Here is a 25,705-nt window from a genome sequence, read left to right as displayed (position 1 = left end):
AATCTCAGAAAGATCTATGAATACAACCTGTTAAAGTACATCTTGGATACTAACAGGCTCATGAAAACTATAAAGAGAGGTGTTTATTATGTGGCATAATCAATGACTGCATTCCACATTAGTGCATTTCAAATGAAGCTTACCCACCAAAGCACACAGATCTGAGGGAAAAAAAAATAACCATTTTCAAACAAAATTCATTCTAAAATGTACTGATTGACCCATTTACCTGAGTCTCTTAATATAGTTTAAGCTATTTTTGATAACCCAAATTCATCATGCCAAATACTATTATAATACTGTCCACACCCTGCCCACTGTGCCCTCAGGTAGGCATGCCTGCACAGGCACACATGATATTCTTCTGCCCCTACCTTCCCTGTCATGTACAGGTTGTAAGGTTTCCTTATAACATATCCCCTTCAGTAGATTTCAGTTTTTTTAATCTCATGTTATACATATCTAACTTTAATTGAAAGACACTGATAACACCTTGTGGGTAAGAGCTAAAGGTGTCACAAAGTACTCACAATTTTCCTTTAGTTCAGAGGTTTAAAAAAAACAACAATCTGCCTACTTTGAGGTGTCTGGCTATATTTTAGATCACTGATGCTGCAAAAGTTTAAATATTGGAAAAGTGTAGCTTTGCTCAAGTATGGTAGAGACAAGAGTTTCAATGAGGTAGGTATTCTTTATCTTTTATATGGTAAATGTAACAGTATTCTATATTCACCACTGAAGTGATTCTTGATCACAATACATTAGATATCAGTAAAAGTTACACAAGCTGAGACAATTTTCAAATAAGTTTTCATTATTAATAATACCTGTTCAAGAACTAATTTAATGTGGGGACACCTGGGTGGCTCAGTCGGTTAAGTGTCCAACTTCGGCTCATGTCATTATCTCACAGTTCGTGAGTTCAAGCCCCATGTTGGGCTCTGTGCTGACAGCTCAGAGCCTGGAGCCTCCTTCAGACTCTGTGTCTCCCTCTCTCTCTCCGCCCTTCCCCCACTCATTCATTCGTTCTCACTGTGTCTGTGTCTCACTGTGTTTTAATAAACATTAAAAAATTCAAAAAAGAGATCTAGTTTAATGTGTATCTACTTTCCTGAACTATCTTTGTGATTCTATTCTGCTCCTACCTCACCATCCCCCAATCCCTCCTGCTCTCATTCTTGGTGGGCATTTAAAAAATACTCATTAAATTTAATACTGGTTATGGGCGCCTAGGTGGCTCTGTGGGTTAGGTGACCGACTTCAGCTCAGGTCATGACCTCACAGTTTGTGGGTTCAAGACCCACTTCAGGCTCTGTGCTGACAGCTCAGAGCCTGGAGCCTGCTTCAGATTCTGGGTCTCCCCCTCACTCTGCCCCTCCCCGGCTCGCACTCTGCCTCTCTCTCTCTCTCCTTCAAAAGTAAATAAACATTAAAAAAAATTAATACTGGTTCAAATGAAACTTATTTAAGACTTCTGATTTAAGTCTCTACATCGAATTATATAGAGACTGAAGTAATTTTTTTCAGTTGTCTGCAGAGTGAAATTCAAAGTATTCCATAGTATCTTAGACGTTCAACACACCAGACAGTTCAAGAAGCAGCTGACAATATGGGGGGATGGCTATACTAACAAAGAAATATACCTATTAAAAACAGCATCGAATTATTATTACATTATCACTGAAAAGGGCCTTAAGATCACATCCAGTTTATATCCTTTAACTAAAGGCACAAATAATTTAATTGATTTGTTTGAGGTCATATCACTAGTTAGTGGACAAGTCAGCAGAAGCATCAAGATTTCCTGGTTCCAATGGTTCCACTATATACTATTTTTTTTAACATTTCTTTTTGTTTGTTTTTAACTGTGGCAAAATATATATAACATAAAATTTACCACCTTAACATTACTAATATTTATGTTTGCATATTTGAACCAATGCAATATAACAGACACCAGAGCAGCAAAGGAGAACATATTATCACCACATATATATTAAATCCTAATGCTCCCCTTTAGATGAGAGACACATGTAGTGTTTGTAGCAATAGCTCTGCAGAGAAGATGTCATTTTTCTTCCCACACATAGCATGTGCCATCTACTACTTACATTCCCACTTAGGAGAAAGGCCAGCTGTACTATTGCGTTCTGCTAGTTTAATAAGAAAGCCCTATTAATTCTTTCCCAAACCAAATAAGACTCATCAATGAGAATGTACAGATAATAATATAGAACAGGAAAAAAACAAGTAGTACCCAGCAACCACAGGCATTACCAATCAAAATATTAATAAGAATAGTTCTTACTGTTTTATAAATGCTTGCTGGTGGCATCATTCCAACTATAAAAGGACAAATGAGGAGTCTTGAGTTCTCGATTCTACCCTTCTCTTCTGTTCACCATGGTTCAAGCACAGAGACACTAAAATCTATGACCACATCAAGATGTAGTGAAGAGATTCATTTTGCAATGTCCTGTTTCTTTACTGTTTCAGATAATGTTACCAAGTATGACTCACTTTTCTCCCACCCACTTCCTTATTTAAACTTTCCCTGCTTGAGAGTCAGCCTTTAAAATTAATTCACTAACTGGAAGAAAATAAGCCACTGGCTTTTTGTCTATTTGGGATCTTTTTCAGGGTTGGTGAAAACTGTACCATACTGTGGATTTCATTTTAGTTAAAGTTCTAAAAACATCAGTCAATCACTTTTTACTCTGATATTTTACTATCAGTCAGTCCTTTTGAATTTCTGCCTAATGTTAATGCCACTTAAGGCACAGCACCATAAACAATCCTAAATAGAGGGGCACCTGGGTGGCTCAGTCAGGTGAGTGTCCAACTCTGGATTTCAGCTTGGGTCATGATCTTGCATTTCGTGGGTTCAAGTCCCATGTCGGGCTCTGTGCTGACAGTGTGGAATCTGCTTGGGATTCTCTCTCCCTCTCCTACCCCTTTCCCTGTTTGCGCATGTACTCTCTCTCTCTCAAAAATAAATAAACATTAAAAAAAAATTTTTTTTTTAATGTTTATTTTTGAGAGAGAGTGCACAAGAGCACATGCGGGCAGAGGTGGGGCAGAGAGAGGGAGATACAGAATCTGAAACAGGTTCCAGGCTCCGAGCTGTCAGCAGAGAGCTGGATGCAGGGCCTGAACTCATGGACTGTGAGATCATGACCTGAGCTCAAGTTGGACACTTAACCTGAGACACCCAGGTGTCCTAAAATTAATAAACTTTAAAAAATCCTAAATATTAGATTTAGGACTTGGATTTGTCATTTACAGATTTTCCTATAATTGTCAAATTTTCAATTCTCAACTCTCCCACACAGATTGTTATTTATAATCAAAAAGAGACTGAGCAATGGGAACTTTTTTTGTCCTTGGAGACAAAAACAAACTTTCTATTCTAGGGAACTGTATGATGATGCTTATAGTGCACCTTTGACCCAAGAAATTCCAAGTACTGTGTAAAGGCCATATTTATTAATCTCTTCAAAGCACTATATTGACATGAATAAAGAATACAAATGCAATGCTCTTGTTATAAGAATTGTATCAAAGCTTCTGCTATAGCACAAGTAAATTATGAATGTATGTCACCAGCAAATCAGCTCCTTGTAAGCTTAGATTTTGCACACAGGCAGAAATTCCATTCAAGCAGTTCACTGAACTGCAGCCCTCTTTAGAAAGGATGTGAACTTGCATTTTGCCACAGCCTCACCTCTCTCTAGTACATTACTTATGGATGCCGTATTCATTGACATTTCCTGCATTCAGGCACTTAAGTTTGTGATTTCTTGCGTCAGGGACACAGTACTGGCCTGTGAGTCAGAACACCAAGAGGTCCAGGCTATTGTTGTGACCCCAGAGAATCACATCAACTTTCTGGAAGTGATTTCTAGAACTGTTTCTACTTCTATAAATGAATTGCTGAACTAAGATGATCTTTAAAGATCATCTTTAAATCCAAGATTAAGTCAATTGTTTTAAAACCATACTAGTTAGAAAAAATTTTTAAATTAGAAGCCTGGAAAGAGTTATGGTTATAATCTGCTGAATAATTTGTGAATACTTCCATATTTGCATCCTTTTTAAAATTTTTTTTTTTTTTTTTATTATATGAGAGACACAGAGAGAGAGCATGTGTGCGTGCTTGGGTGGGGGAGGGGCAGAGAAAGAGTCCCAAGCAGACTCCACACTGTCAGCACAGGGCCTGATGCTGGGCTTGAACTCTCCAACTGTGAGATCATGACCCAAGCCAAAATCAAGAATTGGATGCTTAACTGACTGAGCCACCTGGGTGCCCCGCCCCCTCCATATTTCTGTCCTTACTTGAAACATTTGCTGGTTCAAGTTACTCTTCCAGGTCTAGATTAGAAATGTCTGAAAAGCAAAGAGTATACAATTTCTTCTTGCTTATCCCGTAAATATACTAGGGATGTGTCCTTAACATCTAGAGCAACAAAGAACATTTTCTTCCTATGCAAGTAAAAACAATAAGCTTGTGGTTTTCCTACATTAAAGTCTTCAGAACGTTCTGACTCTTGAAATCACAAGAGAAAGATCAACAGAAACTACACAAGAAAAAGTGAAGTATTTTCTCATAGAGTAGAGGAAACATCCATTAGCAGCTAATGCTTAAAACTGTTTAACTGGTAGTGTGGGTGATCTGACTCATTGCGTTCACGAGTGCTATTAAGTAGAGTTTTAAGACAGTAGTGGAACAGGTGGTGCTTCCTCCTACTTCGGAGCCAGTCTCCCGCTTTACCTTCATCTCCTGGTGCTGGTCCAGCTGTTCCTGTTCCAGAGGGCTTTCTCCATCTTCCCGCTCTTGCACGTTTGCTTCCGCATCTGCCCTTCCTTCTTCTAGGGGGAGCACTTGGCTGACAGTGGAGGTCCTGCAGCTACTATCAGACGCGTTTCCATCATAGTCATTTGCCGTGGGTGATGCGGGTTCTGTGGTAGTTTTCTCCTTTCCTTCTCCATTCACTAAGTTCATAGCAAGCAAGGGTTCTGAAGTTTGAATAGGAGTATCTGGGCTAAGAGTGGCCGCTTTATCCTCCTCACACTCCATCTGGTTTTGTGCTGCCATCACACCATTAGCCACACCAGTCTGTACACCCTGAGTTGGATCTGTGTCATTTCCCTGCTTCTGTGGTGGATGCTGGGAGAGGAGCTTTTGCTGAGGGATGGTTGTCAATTTATGCCTTCCTGGTGTCCTAGGAGCATTCAGGTGCACAGCAGAATCTTTCTTCAAATCACTGTAATTTGATAATGTGCTAGAAGATAAAATACAAAAGAAGGGTGAAAACACTGGCATGGGAAAGTTCTATAAGACAGACCAGCTTACTCCAGCTGAAAGGAGGTATTTAGTGAAGACTTTCCTCTGATGGTTTTAGAAATGTGGATTAGAATAGGCGGGTATAGTTCTCAGTCTCTTGGGATACTATACACCCTTAAATAAACATTTCAATAAAGATGATAAGACTGAGCATTAGCTACAGGGTCTGGAACATTTCCTTAGGCTGTTTATCAGTATGGCTCATTTGTAAGGACAGAGATGTGAGACACATTTATAGTTAATAAAGCCATCTTTTTCCAAGATTTTACTTTCATAACATTTTAAAAACAAGTATAGTCAGCCTCTCAGTTTATCAACAGGTTGGAAACCAAAGGTTACTTTTGTTTGGAAAGCAGAACACATATTCTCAGAAACTTTGTCACCTGCTCTGCCATAACCTAACTTATCTCTCTGCTTCCACTCTCCACCCCTTGGAATCCATCTCTCTAGGTCAACCACGGAGGTCGAACTCTCTGAGGGCACCCTGTACACTTATAGGTAGTCTAGCATTCTGACAATGGCCCAGGATTGTGTACACACAAGCCCCTGCTAGCCCCAGCCTCGTTCATTTCCATTCTCTTCCCTTGCCGTGCTCCTGCCCGTCCTGCCTCCTTGCTGCTCCCACATTCCCAACAAGCCAATGTGTGCATCTAAGGATCCCTGCAGCTGTTGTTCTCTTTGCCCAGACAACTTCCCTAAGACATTGGTATGTCTTAGGTATGGGAAGGCTGACTCCTTCCCCTCATTCAGGATTCTGCTCAGACATCACCTCCTGGATTATTCTATTATAGCACACTCTACCACCAACTACACATCTCATTTTAGTCTTCCTTAAAGCCCTTGTTATTACTTGATATTATATATAGCTCTTAATAGTATACAATGGAACCTAACCGCCAATATATTACAATGTCCCTATAGAAATATTTGCATAACATTTTAATCTAGGATTCCAGGGAGGAAAAACATAAATCTCTGGGCTGCAGTCTTGGAGAGATTCCTATGACCTAATAAGGAGACAAAAATGAGTACAGACTAGTAGTCTGTGAGGGCGCGGAACATGCCTATCATGTTCTCTCTGTTTTACCCCCACTGCTTAGCACAGTGCTGGAAATAGGAAAGTGCTCAGTAATCAGCAATGAATAACTGTGATTGTGATGGTGATCATGGCAGTAATTCATAACAGCGGCTAACATTTATTTTAAAGTTTTTTTTAATGTTTATTTTTGAGAGAGAGAGAGACAGAGAGACAGAGACAGAGACAGGGCATGAGAGGGGGAAGGGCAGACAGATAGAGGAAGACACAGAGTCTGAAGCAGGCTCCAGGCTCTCGGCTCCAAGCTGTCAGCACAGAGCTTGATGTGGCGCTAGAACTCCGGACAGCGAGATCATGACCTGAGCCAAAGTCGGACGCCCAACTAACTGAGCCACCCAGGCACGCCCAGTGGCTCACATTTATTAAGTGCTGGAAAGTACATGGTATTCCTTACATTATTTGTTTCTACTCATAATAATTGAAAACAGGACCCCAAAATAGGGAAATTGAAGCTTGGACACTTACATAATGTGGTGGCATCACATGGCTAAGAAATGATAAAGCTAGAGTCCAAACCGTAAAGTCTGACTCTAAATTCCATGGTCTTAACCCCACATTGTAACACACTAGAACATGAAAGATGGAGTGAGAAGCAAGTGAGCAGGCTGCATATAAAATGTGGGAATAAAGTCCAGAGGTGGCCTCTTCCCCAGAGCAGACCGACGTTACAGGGTAGAGGACACAGCAACACGGTTCATGGACAGTGCTGAGATGTGCATTTCCTTCGCCCTTCATTCTACTCCTCCTGGACACTGCTGATCTGGACTGGAGAATGGAACAGAGAACAACAACAGACGGCAATAAGGTAATGAGGGAGGAAAAAAAGACAAGGTAAGCTCAGCACCACAGGAAGGGAAGGAAAAATCTGGCAGGGGAAAATGTCACATATATAAAGTTGGTCGTTGTCAATATAAATAAATATCACATACTCCACCATTAATATTTGCCTTCTGGGAGAGTATACCCTTAGCCTAGACAATTTCTCAAGCAGTTTTTGGACATTTGAATGGTATGGTCTTCCTTTTCCTGCCCACATCAGTGTCCAGAAACCCAATAGAAAAATCCTCAGCAGATCCTCTGAACCAAACTTTAGACTTGCTTGGGATTTTTGGAAAGAATAGTTAGGCATGAAAGATAAGAACTTCCTGTAATAAGTAACATGCAGGGGATATGCAGGTAGAGGTGGGATAGGGATAAGGTGGGGAGAGGTAAGTAAAAGCAGTGGTTGAGCCAATACATATATTCCTGCTGGTTTGTGAACGCCAGACCGTGTGGAAAAACAGTTGGCCTTGAAGTGCCTTAGGAAAACCAGTGTTCAGTTTCACGGAAGATGTTATTTCTTTCTATAATCCTGAAATCTTTCATAGGTTAAAAATACCAGTTTGTCTTATACCCCAAAAAACCAAAAAACCTAATAATACCTACATAAATACATAAATAAGTAAATAAAATTTACATGCTCCAACGACATCCTCCAAATCACTCATCTTAATACTGTTACCTGCATTACTGCAGAGCAAAATTCTGATTCCTAGGTAAAGTCTTAATAGGGTGGTCTAATAGTTGGTGGTCTATGATCCCACTCTTCCTGTCAGTTTACTATGGTAACTTGGCCTGATGAATCTCTATTCCACAAAATGCTAGTCTGAGTTGTAATAACTGGGGTGAAACCTGAGAGCTGTAGGCGCATGGACATCACTCAACAGGAAATACAACTTCCATTCAAGTCCTGTAGACTCGATGCAACGCTAACCCATTCACACACTTTTAGGGCCAGTTCCTACTAGTAATACCTCACTAAGAACAGACAATCGTTTTTTAAAACTGGAAGCAGACTCTGCTACAAGTAACACCCCTTCACCAGATTTGCCAAAATGCTCACGTTACATTCTATCTACACTTAAAGCCAGTTTGCTTAAAATGTCCTAAGCCACAACATCTCTCTTTAGATACGACCTTCAAACTCTGCATCAAAAAATGACTTTGAATCTGTGAGGTTTGAAAGAGTCAAAGAAAACTGGTATTAACAGGTGGAAAAACTATGTCCATTTTGTGTATGGGCAGGAATGCAAACAGTTGGGTTACCAAAATGGTGAGAATCAGAAGGCTCAACCTGTTAATACTGACCCACTCAGGGCTTTCTTTCTTTTCTTTTCTTTTTTTTTAATCTTTTTATTTAATGTTTATTTGTTTTTGAGAGAGAGAAAGACAGAGCATGAGCGGGGGAGGGCAGAGAGAGAGGGAGACACGGAATCCAAAGCAGGCTCCAGGCTCCGAGCTGTCAGCACAGAGCCCGATGTGGGGTTCGAACTCACCAACCGCGAGCGAGATCATGACCTGAGCTGAAGTCGGACGCTCAACCGACTGAGCCACCCAGGTGTCCCATGGGCTTTCTAAAGCCACCCCCAGACCAGGTATGCACTACAGACAGGGGTCCGGGCTCCAGGCCTTCCTGATATTTCCTGATATTATGCAGTCACTGGATTTGGCCCTGGGAATCTGCACACGTTAAGGGTCATTCTCTGTGCTACTGAATCAACTTGCCCTGAGAAAAAAAAATTTAACTGTTCTTTCCTAAATCATTCTAGTAAAGATTACTATAATTTAAGGTAGCAAAGGTATTAAAATTCCTACTTCAGAGGGAAAGATGTTGAAGTTTTAGTGTTTATGACTCAAGTTCCCACAATTGATTGGGAATGAAAAATGAAGACAGGCTTCTGGACTCCTTTTGTCAAGAACTTGTTACTACAGTCTCATTTTATTTTAAATGTTTATTCATTTTGAGAGAGAGAGAGAGAGAGCACAAATTGGTGGAGGGGCAGAGAGAAAGGGAGACACAGAATCCAAATCACCCTCCAGGCTCTGAGTTGTTAAGCACAGAGCCCGACATGGGGCTCAAATCCACGAACCACAAGATCATGACCTGAGCCCAAGTCAGACACTTAACCGAGTGAACCACCCTGGCACCCCAGCATTTTAAATGAGGGACATTGTAGTTTTGCGCTTGGTCACAATTTTCAGAAGATTTTTGAAGTATTTCCAAGCTATGATCCACTATATAAATAACAATACATCCTGCAAATAAATCATGAAATCACCCAGTGGGAAACCATTCCCAAGTATTACACCAGAATAAATGGAAACATTTAGCTTCAAGGATGAAAGGGAGGCTATATATGTTGCTTAATTAAATACAGACTTTTGGTGACAGATAAAATTAAAATCCTTCTGACAAAATTTTTTTAAAAAACTTCTATCAGTGATGGGCATTCCAAGAAAAAGCAACTGAGGTCTTTTTGAGTTTTGAGTTTATTTTTATCTTTAAGTGAGAAATACACTTTTCACCTACTTTTTTTGAAACATTAGGACTAAAGAATATAAAATTGTATCTAATAAATGCAAAACTGAGCATGCATTTTGCTGCTGGCAATATCTCCTCCTTACAAAGGAGGGAAGAGAGGGGACTAGGGACTGAATGGGTACTGAAGACTCCTGTTAAATAAAGTGGGTCAGAAAGAAGGCCACAGAGATGGCACAGGCCGGCAGAAACTACATGCACAAACATACAAAGTGAGAAACAAAGAGACAGAGGCAACCTCCTGCTCTTCCGACCCAGACATCTAGCCACAAACAGAAGGATGCAATGGAGTAACCCAGAGTGACACAGGCAGATAAAAAGGAAATGAGAGAGTGTATCTATTGATCTATACAGCACACAGCATGATAAAAAAGCTTCTGGCACAGAGTGCTACACACCGGTCATATACAGAAAATGGTAATTCATATTAGGGAAAGTTGAAATATTTTTAAAATTTACTCTTTCCAAAAGCCTACCAAACCTAGTAGAATAAAATACTTTTGAATTACAGAATCTATTACTCTATCATCTTAAAATGAAACAAACAGCTTTTCTCTCCCCACGTCCTTTTCCCATTGTATATTAGCTCTTACCTGCCTCCTTCAAAGCGACTGATGAGATCAGATACTTTGCTGGGTTTTTCTTTTGAGACACAAGAAGCAGAGGCAGGTTTAACTTCCTCCATCCTTGGTTTTGCACTAGATAAAGCTTTATGCTTGGGAGTTTGGTGTATATTAGACGAAGGTGGATTCTGCAGATGTAATGGCTTTGGAGGCACTGTAGACAAAAAATGAAAAGAATTGAATATTTCACTAAGATGTGTTCCACAACAAACATATTTCATATCTCATGCAAAAATCTTCAGCATTATCAAGCTTCTGTAAAGGGGTCTGTCAAATCTGTACTGAATCTTAATCAACAGACTTCCATCTATCTTAGACATTCGCTGTGTCCTGTGGAAATCCCATCTCCAAGCAGTTATTTATCTAAACAGAGAAAAGAAAGTACCAAGTTTGAAACTAATTCCCAGGGATACACTGCTTGCTACAAAACAGATTTTCTAACAACAGAGTGATAAGTAATATACCAGAATCCAAAGCTAGTAGACATAAAAGCCAACAAAACAACATCAAACAACAGTAATTACTGTAGCATCTTCCCATTTAACAAAAACTCCTTATCTCATTTGATCTTAGAGGAAATCTTTCGCATCACAGTCCTTTGAGGTAGGTAGCGTTATTCACCTCTTATGTCTATGAAGGCTCAGAGTGGTTAAGTGATTGGCCTGGAGGAATAAGGCTGATCTGATTCCATGACTGGTACCCAGACTCTAGCTCCTTCCTCCTCCAGCACTGCTCCTCATCACACATCCAGCAAAAGGGGGTGATAGGAGTTCTACTAGTATTGTCTGCTATGTTAATTGTTGGCTTGTATTAATACACCACAGATTCGCTGCTTACTACTAAGCCCTTCCCTCAGTTAACAGATCATTTCCTGAAATACTAAAATCCACAGAATTTCTCTTAACAGATGAGGAATTCTGTAGATGAGAAAATATAATATGCCGTAAGTGCTTTACCAGTATAGGAATTACTTCAGTTTTGAAAATCAATATACTTTGCCTCTTAGATTAACATTCTGGGCAAAGGCTTATAGAACACGTATGTATTTTTCTATAACTGGTTCTAACAAATTAAATAAAATCATCTTTTTTCTTTTTTTAAACCCTTCTCCTAACTTCCAAAAGAAGGGAGGAGAATCATGTCTCCTAATTACATGCCCCATTTTCCCCCAGCTGGTTATCCTGGTTTTTAGTCATCTCATTTCTTCTATAAACTCGGCTAGCTGACAGTTGCCTGATGCTCACTGGCCCAGATGTCATCATTTCTATGCCAGTTATCAATTCTTTCAGAGAAGAAGAAGAAGAAAAACATATCACAATGAACTAGAGGTAGAATAATTAATTCACCTCATTCCCTTTTGAGGCAAGAAGAAAATCCCGATTAAAAAAATGATATGCTTCTTTTATATGGAAATGGAATTATTTTCCAAGATCTGCTCAGTGGGGATGGTTAAATATAGTACCCATTGAAAAAGAAGGGACTTAAATAAGTGTGACAGTTGTCAATTTTAAAGAAAAATTTCCTGTGTAGAATATATACCAAAATAGCAAAGTAGGACAAGATCCCACCAAAAAAAGCAGTTTTAATATCAGAAATAATTTCAACATTCCTAATCAGCATATTCAAAAAAGGGAATGAATATGTTATTTATAGCCCGGTAAAAATGGTTATATAAACATTGTTATGAAATTCTTGTAACTCATCCATCCAGAGTTTACTCAGTGAACATTACTTACTTATTACATATCAGACTCTCTTAGATGCTTAGAAAACTCAAATAAGATGATACATACCTAAATAAGTGTGACGTTTGTCAATTTTAAGGAAAAATTTCCTGTGGAGATATATACATATCAGGCATTTTCCTGTCTCAACTATGCCTATCTCTTAAACTGTTTCAGAGGATAGTGTACTTTTTCTCCAAAGTGTTTATAATAAATTATTATGATTAGGTAGTCAAACAGTATCGTACCAACCAGAAATAAAACAGTTAAGTATGTTAGAGATATAAAGCTTTCTCTTTCACAAGATTGGCATTCTGTGAGGGTAAGAAACAAGTTTATTTTGATCACAAATATATTCACAGTAACCACATGCACAGTGCTTGGCAAATTTGTGGAATACACGAAGGAACAAATTAGTGTCATCAAGGAGTTCATCATCTAGTGAGGAAACAGCTTAGCGATGTTGGGAAAGGTGGGCATTGGGGTGTTTTAGAAGCACAGACGAGGCATCTATCTCAGCAAAGGGAGACAACCCAAATGGAAAATAAAGTAAATATGCACAGCTTAAATAAAAGAGTACAAATGTTACAGGTATATGACAAAAATCTCAAGATGATACATGAGTGGCTAACGCATCAGAAACACGGTCCTAGGGGGAAATAATGTGTATTTTGGTCAAAAACTGTAACTGATGTAAAAATGACTGCCTTTCCCTCCCCCACCTCCTCTCTCATCATTTCTCATCTTTCTTTTCCCCAACTTCCAAATGCTCTCTGGACATCTCCTCGGTGTTCTATCAGCACCTCCAGTTCAATCCTGAAACTTAACTTACTACTGCTTCCCGCTGTATCCCAAGGGATGTAAAGTAATAAAAACAGTGTTCAACCTCGCTAATAATTAGGAAAATGAAAATTAAATTTAAAATACGATTCTACTTCAGCACCATCAAGTTAACCAAAAAATTTAAATCTGACAATACCAAATGTCAGTGAGGGAATCAGACAATATGAAATCTCACACATTCTGGGAGGGAGTATAAATTTACAGAACCATTAAGAACTTGACATTTCCAAGGGCGCCTGGGTGGCTCAGTCAGTAAAGCGTCCGACTTCAGCTCAGGTCATGATCTCACAGTCCGTGAGTTCGAGCCCCGCGTCAGGCTCTGGGCTGACAGCTCAGAGCCTGGAGCCCGTTTCAGATTCTGTGTCTCCCTCTCTCTCTGCCCCTCCCCTGTTCATGGTCTGTCTCTCTCTGTCTCAAAAATAAATAAACGTTAATTAAAAAAAAATTAAAAAAAAAGAACTTGACATTTCCAAAATATATATCCTACAGCAATTCTTACATATCTATACAGAGCTTTAAAAATTTTTAAATTAATTCAGTATTACTGAATACGTATTAAGTTCTATCCACTTGATCTTATCAATGAGCAAAGGAAATGAAACAAAAATGTCCAATAAGTAAACCATATATGAGAAGGTGGTGAGAGCTAAGAAAGAAGGGGGAGGGCTCAGAACAAGATTAAAGGGATCTGGAATATGGTAGGAAGTGCAGATTGCAGTATTAAGTAGGGCATTCAAAGGGGGCCTCTTCGAAAGGTGCAGATTTGAAGAAGACTGGAAGTTGGGGGAGTTACCTTGGGAAGAGCATGCCATCAAGTAGAGAACAAGGTAGAGAAAATGGAAGCCAATGTGACTGAAGTCAAAGCAGCAAACAGGCAAGAGTAGGTACTGAGGTCAGAGGGAGGGCATGATAATGTAGAATCTTGGGGAACCCTGTAAGAATAGTGACTTTGAGTGAAATGAGAAGTTGCCACAGACTTCTGTGAAGACAAATAACATGACAGGACTTCTGTCCAACTGTGTCACTCTGGCTGCAATGTTGACAATGCAGAGAAACAGGGTAGAAGCAGGGAGAAGGGTCAGGAGAGTACTGTGGAAATTCAGCCAAGAGCCAAGAGTACTTAGAAGAAGGCAGTGAGGAACGTTGGTTTCCAGGTATGTTTTAAAAGCAGACGACTTCCTGGGACACCTGGGTGGCTCAGGCAGTTAAGCTTCGGACCCTTGACATTGGCTTAGGTCATGTTCTCACAGTTGTCAAGCCCTGTGTGGGGCTCTGTGCTGAGTGTGGAGCCTGCTTGGGATTCTCTCTCCCTCTCTCTCTTTCTGCCCCTCCCTTGCTCATGCTCTCTCTCTCTCTCAAATAAACTTAAAAAAAAAATAAATAAAAGTAGACTTCCTAGAAGAATAAATGTGAGGTATGAGAGAAAGAGAGAGGAATCAAGGATGACTCTGGAGACCTTCAGCCTGAACCACTGGAAGGATGGAATTTTCATCAAGGGACAAAACAGGTAAAGCAATTTTTGGAGGGAAGATCAGCAGTCCAGTTATGGACATGCTAAGTTTGACATTATCTAGTTGACTATAAATAAAATGGGCTTATTACAGCCAATTTTACAGACCATAAGTACAATAAAACAATTTACTTAAAAATTTCCAACCATCCAGAGGCACCTCGGTGGCTCAGTCAGTTGAGCATCCCACTTCGGCTCAGGTCATGATCTCGTGGCTTTTGAGTTCGAGCCTCGTGTTGGGCTATGTGCTGGCAGCTCAGAGCCTGGAACGTGCTTTGGATTCTGTGTCTCCCACTCTCTGCCCCTCTCATGCTCACACTCTGTCTCTCAAAAATAAATAAACATTAAAAAAAATCCAATCATCCAAAATAATTACTGAACATGAAAAAAAACCCCAAATTAATAGTTTAAATTTGGGAATTACCAGAGGATTTGGTTACTCTTATTTTACTTACTATGAAAAACAATAGTTGGCTTTTTTTTAAAGTAAACCCTACGCTTAACATGGGGCTTGAGGGGCGCCTGGGTGGCTCAGTTGGTTAAGTATCTGACTTCAACTCAGGTCATAATCTTGTGGTTTGCGGGTTCGAGCCCTGCGTCGGGCTCTGTGCTGACAGCTCGGAGCCTGATGCCTGCTTCGGATATTGTGTCTCCTTCTCTCTATGCTCTTTCCCCATTTGTGCTCTGTCTTTCAAAAATAAATAAACATTAAAAAAAAATGGGCTCAAACTCATGACCCTGAGATCAAGTGTCACATGTTCTACCAACTGAACCAGCCAGGCGTCCTATATAGCTGGCTATTTTTTTTTTCAACGTTTTTTATTTATTTTTGGGACAGAGAGAGACACAGCATGAACGGGGGAGGGGCAGAGAGAGAGGGAGACACAGAATCGGAAACAGGCTCCAGGCTCTGAGCCATCAGCCCAGAGCCTGACGCGGGGCTCGAACTCACGGACCACGAGATCGTGACCTGGCTGATGTCGGACGCTTAACCGACTGCGCCACCCAGGCGCCCCGATAGCTGGCTATTTTTAATGCATTATACATTTATAACATATTATACTTTAAAAATGTGACATTACACATAGAATGCTTTACTTTAAGAGCAAATGGAATAGGTTTGAGTACTTTACATTTACTTAAATTATTTAGGCAATAATGTTTCAAAGTTCATGATACTTTTTAAACATTAAGGTTTAATGATGGGCAAGTGATAATATGTAGGCTCTATCAAAATAATTAACTATGGAGAATGTTGTGGATCAAAGCTCCTAAGAGAAAAAGAACTATTAGCTTTAATTGCTAAGGAAGTTATTTTGAGTTACATCTAGCATGGCAGGAAATAGGCCAATATTAAAAGTGGTAAACAAGAATAAAGACTTATGTTGGAAGTCGCTCAGTAATTTATTTGTTTGGTAGAATTGGTATGAAGTGAATAAACCATTGTTTTCCAAGGCTTTAGGGTATTTCTGAGGCTGAGGCAAAATAAGCCCTAACTATTGAAGGAATCCATTTCAAAAGCTACAGGCTCTTACTTACATTCAAATGTAAGCTTATCTCATCTAAAATTTAGCACTTTTATTGTTTTAAAAACTGTAATTCTTCAAAAATACTTGTTGGTATTTAATTGATATAATGACATGCAACATTATTTTAATTTCAGGTGTATAATATGATCCAATATTTGTATTATTGCCAAATGATCACCAAAGTCTAATTAACATCCATCACCACACAGTTAACATTTTTTTTTACGTGATGAGAACTTTGAAGATCTCTTCTCTTAGCAATTTTCAAATATACAAAATCCAGTATTATTAACTATAATCACCAAGCTGTACACCATATCCCCATGACTTACTAGTAAACACAAAAATAGAAACCTGATATTGTTCCAGACACGTTAGTATATAATCACCATGAATAAATGTATTTAATATTGTGCTTCCTTTTAAATATCACTAAAATTGGGGCGCCTGGGTGGCTCAGTCAGTTGAGCGTCCCACTTCGGCTCAGGTCATGATCTCATGGCTTTTGAGTTCGAGCCCAGTGTTGGGCTCTGTGCTGGCAGCTTGGAGCCTGGAGCCTGCTTCGGATTCTGTGTCTCCCTCTCTCTCTCTGCCCCTTCCCTGCTCTCTCTCCCTCTCAAAAATAAACATTAAAAAATTTTAAAAATAAATAAATAAAATAAATATCACTAAAATAGATTGTAGCTATGATATTATTAGCACTCCACATGAGGAAAAAAAAAAACACATTTATTTATGAGCTCTTTTGAGGATCCAGATCAGAGTTTCTCAAACTACTGACATTTCATAGCTGATAATTCTTTGTTTTGAGGGGGCTGGCCTGTGCATTGTAAGACGCTGAACAGCATCCCTAGCCTCTGCCCACTAGCTGCCATTGAAACTCCCACAAATGGTGTCAAGCAAAAAATTCTCTAGACAATACCAAGTATGGGCAGTGGGGTGGGGTGGGATGGAGTGGGTGGGCTGGGGTGCGGGGTGGGGCTGCAAAATTGTCTCCAGTTGAGAACACTTATCTAAAATAAGAATTTTCAGGGCCCTTGGGTGGCTCAGTCAGTTGAGTGTTGACTCTTGACTTCGGCTCAGGTTGTGATCTCACGGTGCTGAGAAGTCCTGAGATCGGTCCTGAGACTGAGCCTCGCTGCTTAAGATTCTCTCTCCCTCTCCCTCTGTCCCTCCCCCCACTCACGTGTGCACTCTCTCTCAAGAAAGAAATAAGCATCTTCAATTAAATTAAAATTACATAATGGAGCTTAAAGCATCAGTAGGCTCACCATTCACGATTTGCAATTAAATGGGAATAAAGATATCAGTGTGATAATCTCTTGATGTGTGCAGGAAGTCCCCATGATATCCCTTTGCTTTCTCCCCTTCAGTTACCCAAATATTCTTAAGAGTTTGGAGAAATTAAAAGTAAGCTTCTCTCCACTAGAGGGTGGAGAACACTTTCATTTGGTCAATAAGTAGTCCCCAATCTCTTTGGCAGCTGATCTGACAATACCAAGATGTAGCCTTCTCTCCCGAATGTTTTTCTCTATACGGCACACATTCTTCCAAGTCTTAAGCAAAGAACAGCAGAAACAAAATAGAGGAAACGTGGTAATGGAGCAGGGAGCCAATTCAACAAGTATGGCTGAAGGCCTGCTCTGCTATGGAGGGACTGGCAGTACAAAGGCAGAGGAAAACTAAGATGGACGAATGAAACATATTCTAGGTCAGACTGCAGTGAATGAGAAAACATAACATACGTTTGAGGAAACACAAAATATCAAGGGTTAGGGTGGGGTTAAAATTTTAGCTGGGGAACTAGGGAAGGGCCAAACAATGAGTGAGAGTACTTTTAAAAAGTACAATGTTCTCTAAAGTCATTTATTTAAAATCTGAAAATAGTCCCTATAGTTATATAAAATTATATTTATTAACCCATATTCAAAACAGGAAGTAAATATGTATTTAAATATCAAAATACTGACTTCTATTAAACTTTCATTAAGCTACAAACAGCAAAAGCAAGCTCAAGTGTTGTCTCCCTAAAGAATATGATTATTTTGGCACATAGCTCAGGAAGGACACTTGTGTAATTTATCTCAATGAACTACGAAAAACAATGAAGTAATGCATCTTCCCAAAAAAGACTTTATTAAATAATGAAATTCCTGTTTGTGATCTGGGCAATTACATAAAACTGAATTGCATTCATTTTTTATAGTCTTACCTCATTTGATCTTTGTCAGCTGAGGTCTAATGAGCAAGAGGGAACCTTGTATTTTGTAAATAAAATAGCTTAAATCATGCTCAAAAAAAATGTCTATGTTCATATTCATATGAATTAAATGGGGAGAGATATGGACAAAATAAAAGGCTATAAACTCATGAATGGACCATTCATCTGAAGCGCCAATTATTTGACCTTACTTGACAGTCATACTTGATACGACTACAAATACAGCTACCAGTGAGAACAAAAAGGAAAACGTCCCATAATCTGGAAGATAAGCCTCTTTTAAGGGTCTCTTTCAGAAATCCTAAAAACATAAGAACTTTAAAGAGTAACAGTCACTCTTTTATGATAGATTCTCTATAACACTTTTTTCCTCGCAAGAACAGGAAAGAGACCAAAGTTAATACAACATAAATCAAAATGCTCAGCATTTGGTATAAATAAAAATTTATTCGGAAGAAACTACACATTAAATCATAGTAGAGCTTAGCTTTGTGTTAACGTTTCCAAAGGCCTTACTGTGTACCATCAAAACTGTAATTTTGTGCTTCTCACAGTTAATACCTGGTTCACCAGAAATTTATTGCTAAAAGGAAATGGTTCCTGAACAAAATATTCAAAGATTTCCACCATTATAATTGTTTCCTCCCCTTGTTGGCTGCTCAATTCCTGAATGGATGAGCCATTTATTTCAATTTCTGTGAAGCCTTTTCAAGCCCCAGTTCCTGAACAGTAGAAAATCACATTTACTAAGTATGTTAAGCACGGTTTTACAATGATCTGTTTCACAGATCCTCTGAAATCTAGCAAGGCATACTGACTTTCTGACAGCACTCATTCATTTGTCACACATTTATTATGCAAATAGTAAGTCAGGCCCTGTACGAGGTCAAGCATAATACATGAAGTGTCCCTGTAAGGGACAGTAATTCCAGCAATGAGAAAAGAACCCTAAGAGAAAAAATGTATAAGGTGTTTTAGGAGCAGAACAAATACCCAACTCTGCCTGAGACTGATTTTTTTTCCCCTGAAAAAAAATAAATGCACCCAATTCCTCCCATTGAAAGCTTAAAACTCTTTCTTAGTCATTATCATTCTTCTGGATAGCCTTCATCAATGAACAAAACACCCAATCTAATTAAAAAAGAAAAAGAAAAAGAAAAAACAACCCACCAGCATACCTTGTGGCTTTGGACTTGCAGCTGAGTGTTTTGCTGGCGTTTTTCCATTTATTCCCTGAGCCTCTTCATCAGATACATTCTGATCAACCTGTGGGGTTGTGCTGCTTTTCACACAAGGTGGAACTAGAGTGATCTTTGGACAGGTACTGATGCCTGGGAGAGTTGAAAAAGAAAGGACAGGTAAATACAGAGGTGGAGCACAGCTATGTCACATGACCTAAATTCCTTTTTATCCCGTAAAACAAAAACAATCACAGTTACAAGACTAAGCATAGAAATATTTTTCCCATGTGTACTGGCCTTGACAGAATTTCTTGGGAAAGATCTCATTCCATGTGTTGAGAAACCTCGGTAATGCACGCTGACAGAGATCGAGCCCCTTCCTCCCCCACCACACACACACTCCCTCTCTTCCTCCCTCCCTTCCTTTCAGGGCCACAGAAAGGGCAGAATGCAGCTGCTACTGGTGAAGAAGACAGGAGGGCCCCAGCATTAATCTGCTGAAAGCTTTCCTTTCCAGCAGCCAGTCACCAGTCATGGAGTGACTCTCAAGAACAAAGCAGGAAAGCACCAACATGACAGCTGACCTAACGACTCTAGAAGAACGGCTCGATGAATAAAGAAAAAATACATATACCCTTCCCTCACTCACTAGTTTACCAGAGTCCAGCTCTACATCTGTAAGCTAATACCCATGTTTTCAACAAAAGGATTATACCGATTATACTGTCATATTTATAGCTCAAAACTCTAAAACGTCGATACTGAAAGGCATCATGAGACCAAGATGTAGAAAAATAGATCAATTTTTTGAGTCCTGATTTAAGAAGTTAATTGTTAAGTTTCAGAGACTTTTTAAGAAATCGTGTGCCAGAGCTTTCTCTTTATACTACTCAAACTTTCCTTCCTTCTAGTTGACATAGTGATATTAACAATAGACTAGACCCTGCTTAGGAGAAAATACAATTTCTACCAGGGAGATCATGATCCATTTAAGAAACCATCATTGGTTTAAAAACAGAGTTTCATTTTTACAGAATCCAAATAACTAAAAAGAAAACTAGGAGAGATAAAAAGCCTTAATTATTCAAAACAAGAAAAGCTAATAAAACCCAATCAACTTTTTACTGAGTAAAAAAATTCCCTTTTATTTCAATTGATTATTAAACAGTATTGATTAAAATCTGCACATACTACTGCTTTATTTTCTGCATTCTCCTTGAAATTTCTCTTGGTAAAATAAGTTTTAGAAGATATTAACAGTTTTAAGTATTGTCAAGAAGTTTTAGAGACCCAGTGCTGAAACAAATTAAGTGGGTTTTCATCAGACACCCTTCTGCTAAAATGAGCTGCTGGCTGGATTAAACGTTCTTTAGCCAAACAGAAGGCTTTGAATGCAAGATCTAGAGATTATTTGACAGCATATTACTGCAGTTGTGAACAGAAGAAATAAAAGGTTGAATCTTTAAATGTGTGAGCCTATCTACTTTTTTAGAAGAACTGGGTGAAGTAGGCAAAGTCTATCTCTAAAATCTGTAGCATGACATCCAACCACTTAGTCTTTTAGGAGCATTGGGATGTTGGTGCCACATCTCAAGGATCTCAAGGATGGTTTGGTGGTTCTAAAGCCCACCTTCTGGGGTCTGGAAGTGTGGCCTTGGGACAAAAGAGTGAAAAGCCTGAGCTTAGCTCCAAATCAGAGGCAGAAACTATAACGCAACTGTAAAATGAGGCACTGAAAGAATGTGATCTATAGCAACAAATCTATAAAAAGAAGGCAGTTAATGGGTTAAATGAGAAAACGGGAGTATACTGAATCTTTGAAAAATAGATCAACACTGTTACATATTAAAAGATGACACCACTTTAATAATTAGCCTATTTAGAAACAAAAAATGTCTTGAATAAATAATAACTTGAAATTAAAAACTAGGCAATTTCCTGAGAGCAAACTTTCAGGGCATGATGTGTTTTATGCAGGTGTCATATTTATTAGAGAAGATTTCCCACGAATGTGCCAAAATGCCTGCAGTAAGAGATCAGCTACATATTCTATTTTCTTATAAATCCATTAAAGTCACGTTTATAACATTTTTTTTTTGCCAGTGGCAAAAAATCTACAGCCAGAAACTTGATTTTAGATCATTGTTTAATACCAGTCTACAAACTTCAGCCACTATCACAAAGTATGAAAATATGGTTAAAGACACAGAAAACACATTTTTAAAGGGTTAAGGGGGGAAAAAAGGGCAATGACAAATAGGCAACAGAGACTAGTTGTGGCTGCAAAGCCAAAAATATTTACAGTCTGGCCCCTTACAGGAAAAGTTTGCTGACCACTGCTCTAAGTCAGACACATCATGGTAAAGAAAACGTGCCATAAAAAAGGACCATTTTATTAAATTGCTCATCTTCTGACACTTTGGAATAGCAATACAAAAGAAGACTTTTGAGTGTCTATGACGCACTCAGCCTACTCACATTTGGAGACAGTTCTTATTTGGGTGCCAATTGCACAATACAGAACTGAAACCAAAATTGTAACCAGGTGGTCCACCCATTCAAGAAATTTTATATCAACTTTTAGATTCCAATTTACCAAGAAGGTGACCAAACAGTTAATCTTGGGCACAGATACAACTAGTTTACGTTATGTTAGTGCGGGGGGGGAAAGTGTCCTATTTAAATAATGTCTCCTCCTGAGTATTGGTAATCCAGTTTCAACCACTGGTCCTACCCATTTTGCATTCCTCTTTGGGTTACTAATTTACGCTTGCTGGGTCATATCTTCTGTAAGGAATGTCTAGACATAGGCTAACTGCAAAAGGCTTCAGATATTCTCAATCCAGCCTCATCTTTGCATAAGGCTCCCTGTTCCAACTGGAGAGGTTGCCACTACAGCTTAAGTTTATCTGTCTTCTTTTGTATCATACTTGTGAGTGGCAGATAATGACTAGTTAGGGTGACTTTGTCTCCCGTTTGCAAAATTTTGTTCTAAGCTGTTATACTTTGCCAAATCATTCTTGAGTGGCTTTTTCACATCTTACTCTTTGGCTATCCATTCCAAAGCAAAGTCCACTCAGTTCTCTGATTCTTCATGCCTGATCTCTTGCCATAGTACCACTCATGCCCGCAGACCACATTGTTATGACTTTGCTATGGCCATGTCTACACGGCCTCAACCATTCATAACATCTCTTCCAACTGCACCAAATCTCTAGTCCGTAAAAGCTCCATGGACTTCACTCCTTGAGACAAGAGGATCTCTTGGATTTAAGAGGACAGAAGCAGTTTTACAGGGAAAACAAATTTTTTAGGAGTACACTATACAGAATGAAGAGATACCTCAAAAAAACTTAATTTGAAATATTCTTAGATTTACAGGGAGCTACACTCAGGTTCCTAAAGTTAGCATCTATTACAACACATTTATAAAAACAAGTCTTATAACGACAAATTTTTCCACTAATACCCTTTCTGTTACAGGATCTGATCCAAAATATCACATTGCATTTAGTTTTCATTGTTTCCTTACTGCACCCCAACCTGAGTTACTCAGTCTTTGCTGGTTTTGTAGAGCATTAGCACTTTTGAAGAGTAACAGTCAAGTGTTTTGTACAATGCCCCTCAAACTGAATTTCTCTAATGTTGTCTCATGATTACATCGGGTTTATGGGTTTGAGGGCAGGACATCACAGAGGCAATGTGCCCATCTGTAAACGGTATTACATCACTGCATGTTATCAATGTGACTATCACATTTGATATTAACTTTGGTCCCTGGGAAAGTGTCTGCCAGGTTTCTCCACTGGAAAATATTATAAGACTTTTTTAAAAATTTATTTTGAGAGAAACAGAGAGAGAGCGAGAGAAAAAGAGACAGAGAGAGAGAGCTCGTGAGCGTGAGCAGGGGAGGGGCAGAGAGAGAAAGAATTCCAAGCAGGCTCCGAGTTCTGTCAGCACAGAGCCTGACATAGGGCTCAGACTCATGAAATGAGAGATCATGACCTGAGCCAAAATCAAGAGTCAGATGCTTAACCAACTGAGCCACCCAAGCACCCCATAAGACGTTTTTCAACAGTGTTTTCCTATTATCCTTTCAAAAACTCCCCATTTGTCCCATTAGTTCGAGGAAGAGTCATTATCTCCCATGTGTTACCTAAAATGCCTAGTTTAAGAGATCAACTAGTTTTTTCGGTTTTTATTTATTTATTTTTTTAAATAAAACTCATGGTTTACAACTCTTTTGCCAAGGGGAACAAATTCACTGTTAGGAAATTTATTTTAGAAAACTATTTGTTTCCCAAACTTCTGGAGCTCCATAATAAACTCTCCAGAAAAATGATAAGCAAACCACAAAGGATCTTAGAAAAGAAAATATGATCAACAGTTTCAGAAATTTCCTTGGACCTAGGAATTCTACCTCTAGGAATTTAATGTACGGAAATAGTCCTGAATGTGTAAAAGTATATGTACATGAATAGTCAACGCAACATTATGGAAAATATACATAGTTGTTAAAAACAGAAAAAGAAAAGTAAGATTGGGAAGATCTCTAATTAGTATTTATTATTAAATAAAAGACAAATATTATAGAAAAATATGTATAGTAGGATCCCCATTAAAAATTAAGATACGGGGGCACCTAGGTGCTCAGTCGGTTAAGCATCTGACTCTCAGTTTCAGTTCAGGTCATGATCCCCTAAGTTCGTGAGTCTGAGCCCCACATCAGGCTCTGCACTGACAGCACAGAGCTGCTTGGGATTCTCTCTCTTCCTGTCTCTCTGTCCCTCCCCCACTCATATTCTCTCTCTCTCTCTCATTTTATTTTTTTTGAGAGAAAGAGAGAGAACGCAAGTGGAGAAGGGGCAGAGAGAGGGGTGGAAAGGGAGAGAGAGAATTCCAAGCAGGCTCTACACCACCAGTGCAGAGCCCAATGAGGGCCTTGAACTCGTGAAATGCGAGATCATGACCCAAGCCGAAGTCAGAAGCTTAACCAACTGAGCCATCCAGGTGGCCCCAAAATAAATAAACTTACACACACACACACACACACACACACACACACACACACGTGCCTAAATGCATTAGAGAGGGATGTCAGTAACATGGCAAACTTAATTTCAGGAACTGAGAGTAGGAAGAGAGAATGAATAGGAAAAAATCTATGAAAGTTACCAAATATGTGTATTAAAGATTGTTTAAAAACATATCCTTTATGTTTCCACACCTATGTTCACAGCAAGATTATTCTAATAGCTAAAGTATGGAAGCAACTCATTGACAGATGGACAAATATACATGCAATGGAGTATTATTCACTCTTAAAAAGGAAGGAAATCCTGATACATGCCACAACATGGATATCTTGAAGCTATTATGCTAAGTGAAATAAATTAGTTTAAAAAACACAAATACTGTCTGGTTCCACATATCTGAGTTACATAGTCAAAATCAGACAGAAAGTAGTCTGGTGGTTGCCAGGGGTTGAGGAGATGGGAGAATGGAAGTTACTATTTAAATTTTTAAAAAGTATTTATTTTTGAGAGGCAGGGAGAGACGGAATACAAGCAGGGAGGGGCAGAGATGGAGAAGGAGACAAAGAATCCGAAGCAGGCTCCAGGCTCTGAGCTGTCAGCACAGAGCCTGATGCAGGGCTCAAACTTACAAACCGTGAAATCATGACCTAAGCCGAAGTCAGACGCTTAACCTACTAAGCCACACAGGTGCCCTGGAAAGTTACTATTTAATGAGTACAGTGCTTCATTATAAGATGAAGAGTTCTGTGGCTGGATGGTGGCCATGGTATCATTGCACTTAATGCCAACGAAGTGTATGCTTACAATGGTTAAGGTGGTAAATTTTATGTATTTTTTAAAAATAATTTTAAAAGCTTTTAATTTAAAAAGTTTATCACTTGCTGAACAAAGAAAAGGTGAAGAAATATTAATACATTCAAGTTGCCTACTTCACATCTCTAGTGTGTCTAAGAGCTAGCTCACACTCCACATACCCAAATCTGACATCCTCACCTCTCAACACTCACCCCAAACCACTGTCTTCACAGTCTTCTCCACATCAGCTAATGGCAGTTTCACCTTTGCTTAGGCCAAAAAGCTTGGAAGCATTCTCAAGTCCTCTTTTTCTCTCTTGTTCAACATCTTATCCATCAAGAAATTCTGCCAACTCCACCACCTACCATCACCATTCCAAGGCTACTATTCTGGCCTAACTTACCATAAACTTCAATTGGATGAGAGCAAGACCCTCCAACCTGGT

At 39.1% G+C, this 25,705-nt stretch overlaps 1 protein-coding gene across 14 annotated transcripts in view; it reads right to left on the bottom strand.

The window, feature by feature from the left end:
- FGD4 (FYVE, RhoGEF and PH domain containing 4) overlaps window positions 1-25,705 on the bottom strand; it is a 245,031-nt gene that overhangs the window by 80,581 nt on the left and 138,745 nt on the right. For 12 of the 14 annotated variants that reach the window (XM_045061638.1, XM_023256914.2, XM_045061639.1 and 9 more), the window contains 3 exons: window positions 19,427-19,579; window positions 10,392-10,575; window positions 4,772-5,282 (listed from right to left, as the gene is read on the bottom strand). In XM_045061638.1, coding sequence (XP_044917573.1) covers window positions 4,772-5,282; window positions 10,392-10,575; window positions 19,427-19,579 — 848 coding nt within the window. Of the gene's footprint in view, window positions 1-2,308; window positions 2,876-4,771; window positions 5,283-10,391; window positions 10,576-19,418; window positions 19,580-25,705 lie in introns of those variants that run through there. The other 2 variants (XM_019834800.3, XM_019834802.3) reach the window with 2 other exon arrangements.

The sequence above is a fragment of the Felis catus genome, chromosome B4 (genome assembly GCF_018350175.1).
Source record: "Felis catus isolate Fca126 chromosome B4, F.catus_Fca126_mat1.0, whole genome shotgun sequence".
NCBI lineage: Eukaryota > Metazoa > Chordata > Mammalia > Carnivora > Felidae > Felis > Felis catus.
Note: the sequence above shows the minus strand (reverse complement) of the source record. Positions and strands in the feature narration are given on the sequence as shown.